The following is a 19,213-nucleotide window of genomic DNA, read 5'->3' on the forward strand; positions in this document are numbered from 1 at the left end:
CTAGGGCCTTATTGCAGACCCATAGGGTATTAGTACCCTTACTTAGGACCTTGTTCAGATGAGAGTTCCAGTTAAATTTCTTATCCATTGTAACTCAAAGTGTTTAACTTCTTCCGAAAATTGAATTTGAACTCTATTCAAATAAGGCTGTGTAAGCTTTACCTTTTTCCTTCTGGTAAAAGGCACGATAGTAGTTTTTGAAGGGTTTACGTTTAACCCCTTTTTTCTACACCATTTGAGAGTAATGTTTAACACAGTTTGCAACCGATCGGAAACCGGCAGTGGGGTTTTTTGAAAGCTACTGAGCTCATATTTGGCTACAACATGCGTCGTATTCAAGTGCTTTTCTTATTGAAAAGTTTCAGACATTTCGGCCGAGAAACACCCCCCATGCTAAAGTGAACCATGGAAGTGCCCAAGTAGCTCTGCAGCCTATACTGTACACGACATTGACGCTTGAAAATAAAATAAATATGAAAAAAAGAGTGACAGTTTAAAATTAATATAAAATTTGGATTATCTAAAATCCATGATTTTTTTTTTCAGTTTTTTCGTCTTGATTTAGATGATTCATAAATATTTCAGGCCTGGGGGTCGACGCAAATATGGCCCTGACTGAATGGTTCAAATGGTACGTTATTTTATGGTTTTTCTTTCGATATTTTGTACTATGATTGCTGATGTTACAAATGGTACTGTTACAGTGGAATTTATGTTTTTTGACACTATTTTCATTCGGAAAATGTCATCAATATATTGAAACATGTTTTCTTATATTTTTGTGGAAATTTATTTTCATATCTTTTTTGTTTGTATTTTCATTTTTATCATTCTAAACTACCAGCCGCAAGCACACACTTCCCAATCAAATGGGGATAACAACAGTCACGTCAAATCCGGCTTTCAATTTTCTGGCCACCTTGCGGCTGCGGCACAATCCTTTTTACTCAATTTAAGTTAGGAAAAATAGTTTAAAATATAGTTTTTTGTTCATTCAATAAAAAACGAGTACTCTTAACTGACAAAAAACACCTGATTTGTGACGCACACACCCGGGCTGTCCGCAGCAAAATCGCGACACTATACTTGAATGGGTGGTGTGGCCACCATTTTCTTTCTCGCGCCATAAAATCTCTTTCACTCCGGCTCGGTGCCGTTTGTCTTTTCGTTTTCAAGGATGGTAGTGGTTGGAAAGAGTATTTTTGTTTTAAATAAAATTATCACGTTCAATCTTTAATGTTTTTTTTTTCGTTGAATTAATTATCATATTCCGATCATTCTCCGAGAATAGGAAAATGGTGGTTCGGATTTTTCTTTGAGGATGCGGGGATTTCAGGGAAGGAATGTAAGGATGGGATTTCTGCTGGAGGTTTAGGAGAATGTAAGAAATTATAATTATTTACAACAGATGTCTATACTCCGTTGAGGATAGGGGAAGTATTTGGGTAGTTGAGGGGGAATCAACGGAGATTCTTTCTTACGTTCGTAGTGTTCTCTTCACGCAACTAAATCAGACTTTCGGTGGATGGAGTTTCCCCTCGGGAGACTTGCTTACTTGGTAGAGAAGCCATCTCCAGTTGGGTCCAAGATCCATGGGTAGTTGTTGGGGCACTCCATGCAAGTGAAGAGACGGAGGGTCTCACCGGGCAGTTCACGGGTGGTCAGCGGACAGGCATTCGGGAGGGAACAGTAGGGTTGTCCCTTCACGTCACACTTTTCCTTCCACTCCTGGAAGTCTCGCAGAGCGTTCAGCTCGGTTGGGTTCTGCATCCATTGAATGACTTGGAGCATGGTGACGAAGAAGACATCGTTGCGACCGAGCATTTCTTCGATGAACTTGATCAGTTCTTCACGGTATTCTTTCTTGGACTTGAGCCATGAGGCGTGGAAGTGCAGACCCAGAGGAGCACGGTTGGTATTGTAGTGGCGGTTGAAGTTGTGACGCAGAAGGCGACCGAACTGTTCACCGGACTGGATGTTGGAACAGGAGTCAACCATGTGACAACCTGGAAGCGATTCGTCGAAGGTTGGATCGTCACGACGATCGAGTTCGTTCATGACCATTTCCCAGACAGGGTGACTACGGGATGGACAGTTGTGAGCGTTACCGTTGCACTTGTGTGGCATACGGAAGTACAGAGTGTATGGCCAAATTGGGACACGTCCGAGAGAAGCAGTGATCGAGGCATCATACACGAAGAATTGGTCGGCCATCATTTCGAATTGTTTGTTACCACCTACGCGCAGATACGGGGCACGGACACCAATGATGGAGCCGTCAGTGATGTTGGCAAAACGTTCGATGATCAGACGAGCTCCGGCCATTTCAGCCAGCCAATCGTCGTATGTTCCCTGGGTCCAGTAGTTAGGATCGTCCTTGTGTGTCAGCGAGAAGACCGAAATTTCATGGCCCTTGCGGTGCAAGTCCTGCACAGCCGAGTAGTTGGTGTATTTGTGCGACACGAAGTAGGTACCACGGATCTGGCAACCGTTCGGGTTCTGCCGTTGACCGTTGAAGATGTCCTCGTACAGGTCAATGTTGTCGACGTTGATGGCACCGTTAAAGGTGATGGTGATCATCTGAGGCACCTGCTGAGGTTCGATGTTTCCAGGAATACGGGTACCGTCAGCGGAACAGAAACAATCCGGCAGGACGCACTGAGTGGTGTCACAGTCGGGAGCACGGTTCGGGTCAAGCTCAACGGCTGTTTAGGGATGAAGGGATATGTTAGAATTTCGGGTACGATGCACGGTTTGATCAAAACTTACTACACGCGTTCTCGTCGGACTCATCCTTGCAATCGGGCTTGCCGTTACAGAACAATTCCTTGTCAACGCATTCGCCATTACCGCAAGAGAGCTTACCCTCCGGACAGATTGGCTCATCGGTCTTCAGGATGGGAAGAACCTTTCTTGGCTCTTTGAAGTTCGAGGAGGAAAGAGAAGTATATCGTTAGAATATTTCGGAGGGGGCGTCCCCTTGGTTTTGGTTTTAGTATTAGCGTGAAGGGATGAAAAAGGGTTGGCTCAAGGAATGAACTTTACGTTTGTAGGGGGGATCGCTGTAGAACGTGTTGTAAATATATAGGTGTGTTCGTGTAGATGCTGTGTAAAGGAACGTGTGCGATTGGAACATTTAATTTGAAACCCTTGGTCAGGGTTTAGCGGTAGAAATTTGGCGCGATTCTGCTGTATTGTAGCGTGTTTATGTCTAGGATGTCTGGCTTTGGTTGAGTTAGTGTTTGACGGTTGGTTTGGGGGAACACAATGTTAAATTTTGCTCTTTGATTAGCAAAAATCATGCATTGCTTACAAACGGTTGTCAAACTGGAGTTCGTGATGAATCGAAGAGATAATCGTTACAATTAATACGTAAACAAACAGTGTTTGATTTTAGCACACAAAATAGATGCAAAGATTAAAGTTTTCGTTAAAAATAAGTGGTGTAAAGAATATTCCGATTTAAATAAAAAATATAGTTATAAAATCCAGAGGGGGTAGTTATGTGTTTAGTGAAAGTGTATTTTTTCTTGTACTGCTCAAAATATCGGGAAGAATTTACAGACACATTCTACAAAACAAATTAGTACACTTGTTATGAAATGAAAATGTTAGTAACCATCACCTCAAGCAGAATGTTATTGAAAACAAAAAGCAAGCTTATCCTAGATTTCACACGATGATGATATGTTGGTTATGTTAGTGAATCAGAATTAGCTTTTTTGTTCAGTGTCAAGTGGTCATCTGTCAAAGAGCTACAATGTCATGGCTCAGTAGGCATTGCGTCGCTTTGTGCTGATCTAGTACTGCTTCGAAATACAACGCAATGCCTACTAGATGCGATTCCTACGCTAATGGCTACCGATCCTAACTGCCGAATCCATTCTTTTCCTAACTTAACCTTTCCCTGCGATGTATGCAAACGTGGTTCATACTAATCTAGTGCGGTGGAGAACTGGCTGCTATCCCAAACCAAATTGCGTGTGTAACGTAGCGAAAAAAAGTTTCGTGAAACTCTGTGCACATGTCGTTACATTTCCGATGTTCTCGGAAAGAAACGTATATACAAAGCGGTGATAAAATAAACTAAAAAAAACTTTGGCGACTTGCTTCCCTCGGCCGAAAGAAAAACGTTGATTTGGTTTGAGACTTACTTTCCTTCTTGTCACACGTGGTGACCTTTGCTTTCCAATCGCAAGTTTGCTTTTCAATGTCGAACGCTAGACCGGACGGGCAAGTAATTTGCTTCAGTCCGGAACGGGTACACCTATTTATTGGCCAACACGGAGATGGGGGTTCGTAGATGGGTTTGTTTTTTTTTTTTTGGTTTACAAACAGGGGTGGTGATTGAGATTTTTTTTAAATGTAAACAAGAGACAGGTAGATGCAAATAGAGAAAGAGAAAGAAAAGTTTTAGTGGTGACAGTTTGCTCCGGTGGACCTGGAAACCTAGGATGGAACTGAAACGGGTTCCATCGAAGGTCGGTCCACCGTTGTGGACTTACTTCCTAGTTCATCGCAATTTTTAACGTTCGTTTTCCAATCGCAGGTCTGACGGTAAACGTCAAAGTACAACCCGGTTGGGCAACGCACGCGTGCCAGTCTTGTGATGCCATTTTCCCCAGCATTATCACACCTATACATTGACAAATGAAGTGGAAATTAGAGTTGTGATCTCGCGAAAATAAGTTCCAGGACTGTAGATTCAGTGAACTAATCTGCGGATCGTAGTACCAGATGCACCATAGCAACAACAAACTGTGGTACTAGATTCTGCAAACGAATCGCTCACTGCATCAACGACTCCTGTATGAGTAGGAAACAATAGGCACAGTGATCGGAAGGCATCACAAAGAAACTCAAGGCAACACGCACACACACGCACGAACTCGCTAGCATTCACACATCATGCACGGCCTACTACGTCGCGGTAGGGATAGACCGGTCATTTAGGGTACAAGTAGGCGGCGACGGATCTTCACCTCACGACTTCACGGCAATCGCCATCGGTGCTCAGACGGAAGTATTCGTCGGCTGGCCGGTCCTTGCACAGCTCGTCGATGTTGTCCTCCTGGTCGGCATCCTCATCCTGACGCTTGACACGGAAATCGGCTTCAGCTGGAATGGTATGGAGGGGTGGGGGAAACATTTATGAAATATTTGCTCGAATAAAACAGTTCATGCTGCTGAAGTTTAGAGCAATAATAGTAAATGTTCAAGTTTGAATGAAATATTTGAGAAGAAGTTGCATATGATGATTTTAGATGCTCAGGGACCATTTAACATATTGTATAGGATTGTTTAGTGAATTCTACCGATTTTGATAAACGTTTTGCGTAAACCAATAAATAATTTATCCGAAAGTTGATTTTTTTGTAAGGCAAAACACAACAAAACATTGCTGAACATTTTTCGTTTGTAGTGTCAAATTGTGCTAGTGGTAATATTTTGATGTTCTGATTTGAATCATCTTTGTTGTTTGCATTGTCATGAAAGACCCACCGGGATTTTGATTCTGACATTAAATGCTTCTATCTGACATTTTAAAAGTTATACGGAAAAAATATTTCATCAAAAATTTGGGTTTAAATCTAGAAGTGTGGCATAGACTAAAACCCAAAAGTTGGCAATTGAACTAAAACCAGTATATTTTTTAAAATTGAGTCATAAACATATATTTATGACTTAGGTTGGAGCGTTTGGAACAGAGATAGAGCTTGAGAACCCTATTTCACTTCCTCCTTTTCAATTGTTTATTCTTAATCTAACTCAAAAAAAAGCTCCCAGTAAAAAACAAATGATTTCATTATTCCAATCACGTTCATTCCACTGACTCTAGCGGCACCTCAAGCCAAATGGCGACCGCATCAATGACCACTATCCGACTCGACCGAAGTCTTGCAATTCTTCGACCGCATTGCAGCTTGGCACATAGCAAATCACCTTCCCGTAGGGCTCACCTGACCCCCTTCTTGCCCCATCGTCGGCGACGCAAAACCAGTTTCATTCTACTGCAAACACCTTCTCTTTTTTCCGCAATCTCCCCGTTTGGAGATTGGATCATTTCTTGAAAGTTGCACTGTGAAAAATAATGCAGAGAAACAAAGCCGACTGTAAGTGGGTTTCACGAGCACTTTACGTAACCCCGAGCCGAACGCCGCAAATGATCCCTTTCCCCTTGGATTGCCGAGAGCTTGCAGCGATAACGTTTGAATCTGAGTCATAGAAAAACAGACGTAACATTTAGAACGATTTTCTGTAAAACTCATCGTTTACACAATCTGGTGGCCATGTTGCACGAAGTACGATTATGTGCAACGAAGCCTGCAGAAGGCGCTAGTGTGAAACGTCAAATATGAAGGAAAACGATGCGCACGCCTCTGATTATGAAACTTGACCCAACTAACAATTTTAGCGCTATAAGCCAAGATTATTTGCTTTGTGCTGTATAACAGTTGAATTGAAGCAGCGAACGCAGCAAAAAATGAAAGCTGTCAAAAATAGAACGATTAGCGTTAATACAGCTGTAATGCAAACGTTTTGCAGCTACAAATCTTAGCTGAATAAATTTCGTCAGTTATCGCTTTTGCTGCTTTCACTAAGCTGTAACTCAACACCGTAAAAGATAGCAACCTAATGATGTAGAATAAAACTCGCCATCATCAATCCGGCTGCTTCTATACAATATGATTTGTTATGCTGCTCAATTTATATTTAAGAAGCGCTTTGTCGTTAGTTATACAGCGAGCATACAGCAGTATGCTGTAAAACAACAACTTGTGGCGCATCTACTCAACTTGTTGAATGTAAACATTGCGTTTGACGTTTCGCACCCTTTTACAGCTTGATGAAGTGGTGTAAGCGCGGCTATGGCATCTTTTACGATCATTATAAAATATTGTGTGAACCATTTTCGATGTAGAACAAAACGGTGTGTTTTCTTTGCCTTTCGATATAGACTGTGGTGGCAACAAGGACAGCGTCGAGACTTGTGGATGCAGAGATCGTGAGTTCGATTCCAAGCGGTGGCAGGTAACGTTGGGGACATTAAATTCAGATACTTATGATATGAATTCCGGAAGCTGTGAAACAGCTTGAAAATAATATTTAATCGATAATACAGCGAAGCTGTATAATAATTATTCAACAGTTGCGAAATGGTTGAGAAAGCACCTTCCGAAGATGTTACACAGCTACTTGTCGTATAACTGTCGAGATAGAGCAATGATCAGTATGAATAAGAGCTGCCAACACAGCTTAAAAGTAGCTGAGTAGATTCGCCAGATTTGTTGGTAAAAGGATCGCATAGAAGCTTTCGTTCGTATGTACAGCGCCTTTACTCAGCATAAAGCCGTATAAAGAGGGCCTAGAGAATGTTTACATTTGCACTAAATGTTAGTTGGGGAGAAATGTGAAGTGATAGTTCAAAGCGTGGTCGATTAAAATTTTATCACTGTTCCGTCTGTTTGTCTGTGCTCAAGCCTTCGGAGTTTAACTCACTTTCATTACGGGGACAATTTTGCACCAAGTCGGGCCTGAGGACTATTATCCAGACACCGGGTATCAAATGGATTGCGGCAAAGCAACGACGCAATCTGCCGCAAAAGTGAACGGCGACGTGGCATGTGGTGGTGGCGGTTCTGTTGGCTTGCACCACCATGGGTATGACATCAGACATCAATCAAGTACGGAAAGTGGTTTGGAATAACCACACCTGTGCAGATGATCTACGGCGATGATCAGTGCCGTGAAGGACACCTTCTACAAGGAACAACAAAGGATGTCATGAATCAAATAATGTGGTGATGTAAATCTTGTTGCGTTAGCAGCGTTTAACTTGTATCCAATGAAAGAACGACCCTTATTGGAGACGGCAAGGGTCATGGCCAACTAAGATTGCGGTGGACCCCCGGTAAACGCTGGGAAACTGAATTGGGCACAATGCTTGGCCACATGCATGAATGTGAGCATCTTTGGCGTGGAATTTGCATTGTCTCCGCATAATGGATCGTTAGTTGATGTGAACATGTGTGCACTTTGCTCATGGGAACCATTGAAAGCTGATGGATAGCCGATCGCTGCTCTCAAATGGGTTTGACCATGAACCTTAGAATCTTTACATTGTACCGTAACTGCGATAATTGCATATTATGATAAGTTGCCATTAAAATGCATAAAGACGTCAATATCTTGATGCTAACAAGTAAGTTGCGACAAGGATAATTTCGTCGTAATTATTATGACCTGTTCTTCTCACATTTGTATGAGTCACTTAACAATCCAATTCCCTCTATTCTTTGCGGTGAGAGTCAATCAAGAAGACATTCCATCGTGAATCCGCATTGCTGCGAACCGTGTTAAAATCTTCTAAGGTGCAGCAACAACCAAATTTACATGTACCTGGGCTTGGTTACACGCATAGTATTACAATTGTGTCAACCGAGGGCCAACAGAAGGGTAGCCTAATCAACTACGGCTGCATCATGTCACTGAACAGCTCGGCGCACCAATCAATTCGAGAGCTATAAAGTCATGCAAATTCTGCATCTGCGCAGTGTATACGCTATAAGGGTGCGCACGAATTGATCAGTCTGACAGCCTCAGAGGGTGAAGCGGGGGTTGACAACGAAAAACTGGTTTAGTTCTGTACATATTTAGTAAAGCCTGCACTCAGGCTCCAGCATCGTTGAGCTGGGGTTTTCCATTTCTGCCACCTGTTGTTGGCCGGTTTGAAGACCGTATGGAGCAAGACATCGGTAGGGTGGTCCGAATTTGATGGAACTTCATTTTATTTCGTAATCTTTGCACGAAAATGAAGTCTTTTGAACATCCCTAGAAATGAACTTGGTTATTCCTTTATCAAGGTTCGGTTTTCGGTTTTTGGATCTCTTTTTTGTCATTTTCTCCATGTCCCCGTTTGGTAAGATTAGGCGTTGTTTAAAAATCATGCTGGATTTTATCACAACAAAATCCCAGATCTCCTGTCAATAGGGTCCTAAAGCAATGTCCCAATTTTAGTGCCAAACGCTTAAGTTTAGGCCAAAAACACATTTTACTCAATTTTTTAATATTTTTTGTTTGTTCAAGTCCAAAAAATATTTCTATTTTTTTGGAGATTTTGTCACACCCCTTGGCTTAAACTGAAATTTTGGGTGTATTTTGTTTTCCGTGTCCCCTCCGAAATGTCAGATAGGAACAACCCCAGTGTTAAAACTAAAAGCCCTGTGGTATTTTTGTCGACTAAGCGAACGTCAAACACGATCAAAAGTGTCAAGGTTCATTTATGGATCCAATTTTTAAATTAAAGTTTAATTATGATATAGCCGTTATTTGAGCGGGAAAAATTGCTAAAGCAGTTGCAGTAACATTCACTTTCGTGTTATTAAATAAAAACAAGATTTCATTAAACATTATAGGACCATATTGATGCCGTTGCAATGATCAGCTGTTCCGAAACGTCTCGTAAAATGGTTTATAGGCCTTATCGGGCCTGTCATTTGCATAGAAGAACACTGTCAAACAGCTTCAGAATCAGCTGATTTGAAACGTCTTGTGAAAAGGCCTATAGAAGAACTTTCAAAGTGCTTCAAAATCAGCTAATTTAAAACGTCTCGCCTATCCATGAGGCAGCTGCGATCAGGTGGTTTTTTGTTTACAATGAGTTTTTGACGTTTCCCGGTCGGAGTGGCAGCTCAATTACAGGAAAATGTTAAGTTCTTATAACACTCGCACCCTATCGTTTCGGTTGCATGTACATATTTGGCTGTAAGTCGGATCGCGAAAAGTCCTCATGAACAGCCTTACCACTAGGAAGTTGCAGACTGAGGAAGTCAGCAAATCAGACTGGAAAATGAAGCTTTCGTTATATTTGCGACTACGAGTCAGCAAATTTACTATGAAGGAAATCAACGGAAGATATTATGAGGCAGCATGAGGTGACTTACATGAAAGATGCACGTTTGTGCATATTTCTGTATTATATCACCTTTTATATCTGTATACACACATATAGTTTTTTCTTCTTGGCATTACGCTTCCCTTGAACAGAGCCAGCTAGTCAGATTAGTCTTTAAAAAGCACATACATAGTTATTGCCTGAGAGCTTTCTTTGCTAAAGTTGCCGTTTTTTGCATTCATATATCGTGCGGCAGGAATGAAGATACTCTGTCCAGAAAGTCATGTAAATTCCCATTACGAAAAGATCCTAGACCTACACGGATTCGAATGCAGACATTAACATAGCTTTGGAAAACCAAGCTGAGCGTGGGTATCAGAAAACCGGCTCTAGAGGCACGTTCCCGCCAATTGGGAGATTTGTACCAGAAAGCTATCGAATAATAACTGTGGAAGTGCTCATAAGAATACAATATGCAGAGAAGAAAGGTCTGTAGTCGTTACACCGTGAAGAAGAAGCTAAGAAAAGCTTTTAAATCCCGTCTTATTTCAGGATTTTGTGAAGATGGGTCAACAATCTATAGCTTTATACAATATGTTCAAAGTTCTGAAGGATTTAACCTTCAAGGTTTCTTTCAAAGTTTACGAGTGTAAGCCGAACTGTTTTAGATTTCGCTGAGTCATGTATTAGTCATGTGAATTCCTATAGTCTATTCAAATCTTGAACTCGTGTTGGGCAATTCTCGCTGAAACCAGACCGCCATTGGCACCCATCGTTAGAATTCCAATTCTAACCACCACGAATTTTGAAAACAGAAAGGACCACCCTTAAGTTTTATCGAGAGCTAGCGATCAGTGACATAAAATTGGAATTCTAACGATGGGTGCCGATGGCGGCCTGGTTTCAGCGAGAATTGCTCATTACTATCTTTGCTTACAGCAAATTTCTACTAGAATCATGAATATTTTCCCCATTGACGTAAATACGCAAGGGCTAGGGGCCCTTAGCCCCACCTATAAAAGTTTCGATCCCTCTAGAAAATCATAACTTTTATGCTAAAATAAATCCCTAATATTGGCCAAATCATTGTATTTTAACTCAATTCCCGAAAGAAAATTGCAGGAGAGAATTCAACAATCTTAATTTTTATCCCTAATCTCATCGTTGACGCAACAATTTCAAAACCACTCAGTGCCAAGGTTTCTTCTTCTTCTTTCTGGAGTTACGTCCCAACTGGGACAAAGCCTGCTTCTCAGATTAGTGTTCTTATGAGCACTTCCACAGTTATTAACGGAGAGCTTTCTATACCGATTGACCGATTTTGCATGTGTATATCGTGTGGCAGGTACGAAAATACTTCTATGCCCTGGGAATCGAGAAAATTTCCTTTACGAAAAGATCCTCGACCAGTGGGATTCGAACCCACGACCCTCAGCATGGTCATGCTGAATAGCTGCACGTTTACCGCTACGGCTATCTGGGCCAAGGTTTATGAAATATAATTCAAAAATTGTTTACTAGAATCTTCGAGAAGAGCACTTGATTTGCTTGGAAGCGATAGCTTTCGAAGCTATCTAAAACGTGTTCGTCGTGAAAAAACATTTTTGACGTTGGATAACGTCTTACGGCAACATATGGGGGTACAATTCAGAAAAACGAAAAATTGAGCATGTAACGAAAAATGGTCAAGTTTTGACCGCTAATAACTCAGTCATTTATCGATAGATTTTCAATATTTATCAATGAATCGATTGGAAATTTATCTACGCGTCGATCCAAATGGAGGACACTATTGATTATTAGCAACAAACTATTGAAATATCGTAAAACGTTGACCCCTTTCTTATCTAACCAATCACGTTCAAGCACATTTTTCGGTTCCGCTTCCCACTATAAAAGCGCACCGCACCCTGCTTCTTCCCTCATTCTTCTTTTTGCCGTCTGACTGTGAACACGGTCGGCGAGCAAATTTCGAGAGTCATTCGCGTCCTCAGTTCAGTTTTCAATAGGACGCGAATCAACACGCATTAGAACCGAAGAACCACGCATTTCGGAGCCGCAGCAACTGAAGCCGATCATTTGAGTGCACCAGCCAGCATAATCGTTTTCGGCCGGAAATCGTCGCTACCAGCCAGTGCTCCGCTGTCATTGCCATGCGGGAGGCTAGCGCGGTCATTCTGGTTCATTAGATCGAGCGGCACAGCCGTCACCGTCCGTGTAATATTCCCTAATTTGTACGAGATGGCTGAAGAAAATCGACCAAAGCCGCTTGTTGAAGCGCACATCGTCATCCGCACCGCAAATCTCATCGGGCGAGGAGGATTGAAACCAGTGCGCCGTCAAAGTGTGTCTGTGTTACGCAAATTCAACAATTCAATCGGCACTTTTCAGAGCCAACAAATGTGTTTTAAAGAGTTGATTGTGCAATATTCTTTAATTTGTTCGAGATGGCTGAAGAAAATCAACCAAAGCCGCCAAAATGTGTCCGTGTTACGCAAATTCAACAATTCAATCGGCCCTTTCCGGAGCCAACAAATGCGTTTTAAAGAGTTATTTGTATAATATTCCCTAATGTGTTTACCACATACTTGCTATAATCTCTTAATTCATCTCATAGCATCATACAATAATGGATTTATTACGAATAATTGACAATACGGCAATTTGTAGCTGTTTCCGAGGATGCTACTGCAGTGCCGTGGGGTTGCAATAACAGCATAATGCTAATCTGTACATCCCTTACCCAGACATCAGTTTCATATAGCCTATTTCCCAGATAAGAAAACGAAGAATATGAAAGGAGGAGCATCATCTGCTATTCTAAGGGTATAAAGCATCCCTCCTTCGTTGAATCTGGTTTCATTCTGTTTTCGCTTTCGAGCTGGTAAGAGCTCCTCCAAACCTGCTCAGCTCCTCGCCACCAGAGGCAAGCTGTTGTACGAGATGGCTGAAGAAAGTCGACCAAAGCCGCTTGTTGAAGCGCACATCGTCATCCGCACCGCAAATCTCATCGGGCGAGGAGGATTGAAACCAGTGCGCCGTCAAAATGTGTCCGTGTTACGCAAATTCAACAATTCAATCGGCCCTTTTCAGAGCCAACAAATGTGTTTTGAAGAGTTGATTGTGTAATATTCCCTAATTTGTTCGAGATGGCTGAATAAAATCGACCAAAGCCGCTTGTTGAAGCGCACATCGTCATCCGCACCGCAAATCTCATCAGGCGAGGAGGATTGAAACCAGTGCGCCGTCAAAATGTGTCCGTGTTACGCAAATTCAACAACTCAATCGGCCCTTTTGAGAGCCAACAAATGTGTTTTAAAGAGTTATTTGTATAATATTCCCTAATGTGTTTACCACATACTTGCTATAATCTCTTAATTCACCTCATAGCATCATACAATAATTGATTTATTACGAATAATTGACAATACGGCAATTTGGAGCTGTTTCCGAGGATGCTACTGCAGTGCCGTCGGGTTGCAATAACAGCATAATGCTAATCTGTACATCCCTTACCCAGACATCAGTTTCATATAGCCTATTTCCCAGATAAGAAAACGAAGAATATGAAAGGAGGAGCATCATCTGCTATTCTCAGGGTATAAAGCATCCCTCCTTCGTTGAATCTGGTTTCATTCTGTTTTCGCTTTCGAGCTGGTAAGAGCTTCTCCAAACCTGCTCAGCTCCTCGCTCCCAGGGGCAAGCTGTTGTACGAGATGGCTGAAGAAAATCGACCAAAGCCGCTTGTTGAAGCGCACATCGTCATGTGCATCGCAAATCTCATCGGGCGAGGAGGATTGAAACCAGTGCGCCGTCAAAATGTGTCCGTGTTACGCAAATTCAACAACTCAATCGGCCCTTTTGAGAGCCAACAAATGTGTTTGAAAGAGTTATTTGTATAATATTCCCTAATGTGTTTACCACATACTTGCTATAATCTCTTAATTCATCTCATAGCATCATACAATAATTGATTTATTACGAAAAATTGACAATACGGCAATTTGGAGCTGTTTCCGAGGATGCTACTGCAGTGCCGTCGGGTTGCAATAACAGCATAATGCTAATCTGTACATCCCTTACCCAGACATCAGTTTCATATAGCCTATTTCCCAGATAAGAAAACGAAGAATATGAAAGGAGGAGCATCATCTGCTATTCTAAGGGTATAAAGCATCCCTCCTTCGTTGAATCTGGTTTCATTCTGTTTTCGCTTTCGAGCTGGTAAGAGCTTCTCCAAACCTGCTCAGCTCCTCGCTCCCAGGGGCAAGCTGTTGTACGAGATGGCTGAAGAAAATCGACCAAAGCCGCTTGTTGAAGCGCACATCGTCATGCGCATCGCAAATCTCATCGGGCGAGGAGGATTGAAACCAGTGCGCCGTCAAAATGTGTCCGTGTTACGCAAATTCAACAATTCAATCGGCCCTTTTCAGAGCCAACAAATGTGTTTTGAAGAGTTGATTGTGTAATATTCCCTAATTTGTTCGAGATGGCTGAATAAAATCGACCAAAGCCGCTTGTTGAAGCGCACATCGTCATCCGCACCGCAAATCTCATCAGGCGAGGAGGATTGAAACCAGTGCGCCGTCAAAATGTGTCCGTGTTACGCAAATTCAACAACTCAATCGGCCCTTTTGAGAGCCAACAAATGTGTTTTAAAGAGTTATTTGTATAATATTCCCTAATGTGTTTACCACATACTTGCTATAATCTCTTAATTCACCTCATAGCATCATACAATAATTGATTTATTACGAATAATTGACAATACGGCAATTTGGAGCTGTTTCCGAGGATGCTACTGCAGTGCCGTCGGGTTGCAATAACAGCATAATGCTAATCTGTACATCCCTTACCCAGACATCAGTTTCATATAGCCTATTTCCCAGATAAGAAAACGAAGAATATGAAAGGAGGAGCATCATCTGCTATTCTAAGGGTATAAAGCATCCCTCCTTCGTTGAATCTGGTTTCATTCTGTTTTCGCTTTCGAGCTGGTAAGAGCTTCTCCAAACCTGCTCAGCTCCTCGCTCCCAGGGGCAAGCTGTTGTACGAGATGGCTGAAGAAAATCGACCAAAGCCGCTTGTTGAAGCGCACATCGTCATGCGCATCGCAAATCTCATCGGGCGAGGAGGATTGAAACCAGTGCGCCGTCAAAATGTGTCCGTGTTACGCAAATTCAACAATTCAATCGGCCCTTTTCAGAGCCAACAAATGTGTTTGAAAGAGTTATTTGTATAATATTCCCTAATGTGTTTACCACATACTTGCTATAATCTCTTAATTCATCTCATTCCATCATACAATAATTGATTAATTACGAATAATTGACAATACGGCAATTTGAGGCTGTTTCCGAGGACGCAGCGTAGTTAACGTCATGCAATCGGGTCTTGTACACAGCCCCCTTTGATTTTTGTATAGAAATAAAAATAAATTAAAATATAAATTGTATGGCGCGTGAGAAATCTGAAACCCCCTTCCCCCATGAACCTTTATGTAATAAATGGATGGCCCCTAAGGATATTATTTCCATCTATTAAATGTAAGGGCTAAAGAATATGATTATCTCTGGGATTATTCATAAGGAACGGTCGCATTTCCCAAGTGATCCATTTCATTCATAATTTTCTTGTCAATTATCGCAGTCATGATCATTGATTAGTTGCGAGTTTGGTGATGCATTCCCTATTACGGACATCATTTTCATACTACAAACAGATCACCCAAAACTCTTTCTCTGTTTATTTGGAGAGCAAAAGTTACCGCCCATGCTTCTTCTTCTATCGACCGGTTCTATCGGTGTTGAAGTGTTAACCGAACCAACCAAATAATAACACTCAATATCCATAATAGATCAGAACTGACGTGCAACAAATAGTTTGAAAATTGATTAGATTTTTAGATTTCTAGGTAAATCTTTCATAAGTTCGTGACGGTCCTAAATCAGGAAATAGAAGAAGCTAACGTTATCCAACGTCAACTTGGCGGTCGTATCTCGGAAACAACCTCTTACTTTTTGTTTTCCATTTGACATTTTACACTAGGGTTGGGTGGCAAAACGACAAACGACGTTTTGGGATTCGACGTTTTGACATTCGACGTTTCGTCTCTAAACATACACTAGAAATACCCAACTTAAAAACGGTAAAAAAGGAAAGTTCTCGCAGCTTAGACAAGATTTAATTTGACAGTGTTCGATTTATAAATTATAGGCTTACTAAATTAAATTATATATTAACGGTAGTGCACTACAGTGATGCAAATTTTGAAATTTTAGCTCCCCTATGCTTAAACGATTTTAATTATGGTAAATAGCATCCTCCCAAAGTTTGAAGTGATTCGGAAGAAATTTGACTGTGCACACGCCATTTGAAGTTTATATGGAGATTACTATGGAAAACGCTAATCTTTTGTGTCCAGCCTTCTATTTCTTCGCCATAAAGTTTTATGGAAAAGTGAATAAATTCTTCTAATGTGAAATCCTCTCAGCTACAACTTTGCCGAAGACCACTTTTTGATTGGACGTCAGGATAAATTGTTATTCATCATCATAAAGTTGGTTTGCATGTACCTTCACCAACTGTTTGGCAGGCAACAGTGGTGCTCCTGGCGGGAAGAATAGATCAAAGTAATCCAGGCTACTATGTTCTACAGCAAAAAAGCAGTGTTGCTCTGAAAGTAATTAAATGATCATCTCAGCATGATTTAGACTTTGTTTTCAATAAAAGCAAAGTATCCTTGCGTCCAATCAAAATGTGGTCTTCGGCAAAGTTGTAACTGGGAAGTTTTCACATGAGATGAGTGTGTTCACTTTTCCATAGATTATTATGACGAGCAGTTAGAGGACTGAACACAAAAGGACTGAACACCAAATTTCTTCCGAATCATTTCAAATTTTGGGAGGATCATTTTCATCATAATTGACATCGTTTAAGCATAGGGGAGCAAAAACTTCAAAATTTGCATCAGTCTAGTAGTGCACAGATACCTATAGCAAAAGTATTTTTATGAATGATAATGTAACTTCTAACAAAATTACTTCTCCAGAATGCTTCTTCTCAACATGAAGACATACTTTTTTACTTTTATATTTTCGGATCGTTTTCGAATTGGAATATCCGCTTCTGTTGTAATATTTTTCAGTTTTTTTCGGATTACAGTTTTGTCTAAATATGAACAATGATGAATTGAACCGAAAAATACTAAACAGTTTTCAAGTGTTACAAATTATACAAAAACACTAACTAAAATTTGTTATAAATAAATTTTGTTTTTATTATAACAATAGCTCTATGATTGCGACACTAACAAATTTTGAAGTTTGATGAAACGATCCAAACTAATACTAAAAATTTCTGTGAAAATCGAAACTTTCCAATTCAGCTATTGATTGGAAAAAAAGCGACAAATAATCTATGGTACTATGAGAAAGTCAGAGTTAAGCAGTCAAATTAATGTTTCTTCTCCAATAAACTGTCACTTTCACATGCGCAATGTGACATTGCCTAATTTTTTCGAACAATTATTAATAATCTTTAAATGCTCATCCTTTGAATTCGTATAATGTACACTCTTTATAGTCCACCCTACCCCCCAGACCACAAGAGTTTCGTTTTCATTTTCGCTTTCGAGCCCGGCCCAAAGTGGGCAAAATATTCCGTAATAATCCACCGAAGTCAAGGAGAGGAGAAATGCAAATGGGATATTATATCACTGTGGTCGCGCTCGTGTGGGGCTCTGTGCCGGTTCACTTTAATTACATTATATCATAACTATCACCCCCTGTATTGCCCTCATCATCATTAGCGACAGCATCATCGAGTTGTCTTTACCATCAGATGGGCGGTAAAGACGACTGCTTATGACTATTGTAAGCGTTATGATCATTGAGGGAAATTAGAAATGAGCTTGTTCACGTTTCGTAATGCGGAATTTGATAACCATCCTTAAGTCCATTCACATAATTATCATCATAACCCAGTTTCATAAAGATAAAAATCACACATTCATTTTCATTAACATTCACGCTTCTCACTTCCTACTCTTCGTCCTCTCTAGTAATGTTTCATCTCAAATCATTCTTTAACTGATATCCTGAGCATCCAAAATTTATCCACAGAAAAAGTCCACATTCACACTCCAAATTCAACATATTGATCCTTACCGATTGCCACCACTAAGCACAGAACTGCGAGCAACTTTATCACTCTCGCCATTTCAAGGCTTGCACAACTGCACTGTGCCACTCTTCGCACTGAACTGATCGCTCGAACTTCACACCGCACGAATTGCGTGTGCTGTTCAACCCCCACACCTTTCGCTCTCTCCCTTTCCGTAGGGCTCGCTCGCTCTCCTCTACCACCGCTGCGCGCCGCCGCACAGGATCTCCTTTCTACGCGCGCCCACCAGCCACCTAGCGGGGGCCAGTCAAATCAGCAACAAAAAAACTAGAATTCTCCACACAGACACGGTTCAGGGAGCCGGAGACGGGCTCGAATGTCCAACAGCGCACTAAAATCTTTCCGACCAGACCATCAACTATTTATATATAGGCGTACGCGTTTTGCCGTGGCGGGACCACGCGAGTGCCTCCTCTGGGGGGTCCCCCGCGTACAAGTCACTCACTCTCCCCCCGCGTGGGAAACTCACTCTCTCTCTCTCGCGCGCGCACTCGTCGAATTTCAAACACACGCGAAGTGGTCGATGAAGTGGGGGTTGATCACTCACGAAGGAGCTCAACTTTGAAACAGCATGCAGCCCCTCTGAAGACGGAAAGCAATCGACGACGACGACGGTGGCAATCTACTACTGATGTGGATTGTGTTTCATAAGGTGTATTTATGGAAGACTTTCATTTCGGTTTACTTCCTGAGTGCAGCCATACGATGATGACGGTGGCAATTATAAGTGCAATTGCGGAGATCTTCGTCGTTAAGTAGCTATATGTACATTAGCTACTAAGTGGAAATGATGTCGAATGGGGGAAAGGATCGATAAGCCTGACTGTGGGGTGTGGGTGAGAGGCTGAGTGGCGGGCGACTCACGGCGAATGGGTAATTCTGTTTTGGGAATCGAGAGACTTCAACGAAACGGTTGAGAGACGAACATCACTTGAAGAATCAATGAAGATGCATTGCATTATTGTCATATGTTTGCTTTGCAGATTCAGACATAATTTTGTATTTTGAACTTTATTTGTACAAACATTATCTCATGAATATTGTAACTTTTCTAAATCATTACTGAATTATAATAAATCCAATTACTCTAATTTAGTTCAAAAATAAATGGTCAAACCAAATTATAAATTAGAT

General features: G+C 41.3%; 1 protein-coding gene across 2 annotated transcripts; it reads right to left on the reverse strand.

The window, feature by feature from the left end:
- Positions 1 to 771: 771 nt before the first annotated feature.
- On the reverse strand, positions 772 to 18,704 carry LOC5578122. 2 transcript variants are annotated; one of them, XM_001656771.2, is made up of 5 exons: positions 18,064 to 18,704; positions 4,983 to 5,118; positions 4,155 to 4,267; positions 2,770 to 2,919; positions 772 to 2,705 (listed from the first exon to the last, which is right to left on the reverse strand). In XM_001656771.2, the coding sequence occupies exons 1-5, from the start codon at positions 18,113 to 18,115 to the stop codon at positions 1,552 to 1,554; spliced, it is 1,605 nt and encodes a 534-aa protein (XP_001656821.2). In that variant the 5' UTR covers positions 18,116 to 18,704; the 3' UTR covers positions 772 to 1,551. The 2 variants fall into 2 exon arrangements, with proteins under 2 accessions (XP_001656821.2, XP_001656822.2); XM_001656772.2 differs by lacking the exon at positions 4,155 to 4,267 and adding an exon at positions 4,506 to 4,636 and having other exon boundaries at positions 18,064 to 18,645.
- Between the last annotated feature and the right edge of the window lie 509 nt (positions 18,705 to 19,213).

Source organism: Aedes aegypti, chromosome 3 (assembly GCF_002204515.2).
Source record: "Aedes aegypti strain LVP_AGWG chromosome 3, AaegL5.0 Primary Assembly, whole genome shotgun sequence".
Classification (NCBI taxonomy): Eukaryota; Metazoa; Arthropoda; class Insecta; order Diptera; family Culicidae; genus Aedes; species Aedes aegypti.

Bases quoted from the DNA above. Each gene is read 5' to 3' on its own strand.
- LOC5578122 (XM_001656772.2), bottom strand. From the start codon at position 18,115: ATGGCGAGAGTGATAAAGTTGCTCGCAGTTCTGTGCTTAGTGGTGGCA. The intron at 4,637-4,982 runs GTGAAGATCCGT...GTCAATGTATAG, and splicing joins GATTGCCGTGAAGTCGTGAG to GTGTGATAATGCTGGGGAAA. The intron at 2,920-4,505 runs GTAAGTCCACAA...CGAACTTCAAAG, and splicing joins AAATTGCGATGAACTAGGAA to AGCCAAGAAAGGTTCTTCCC.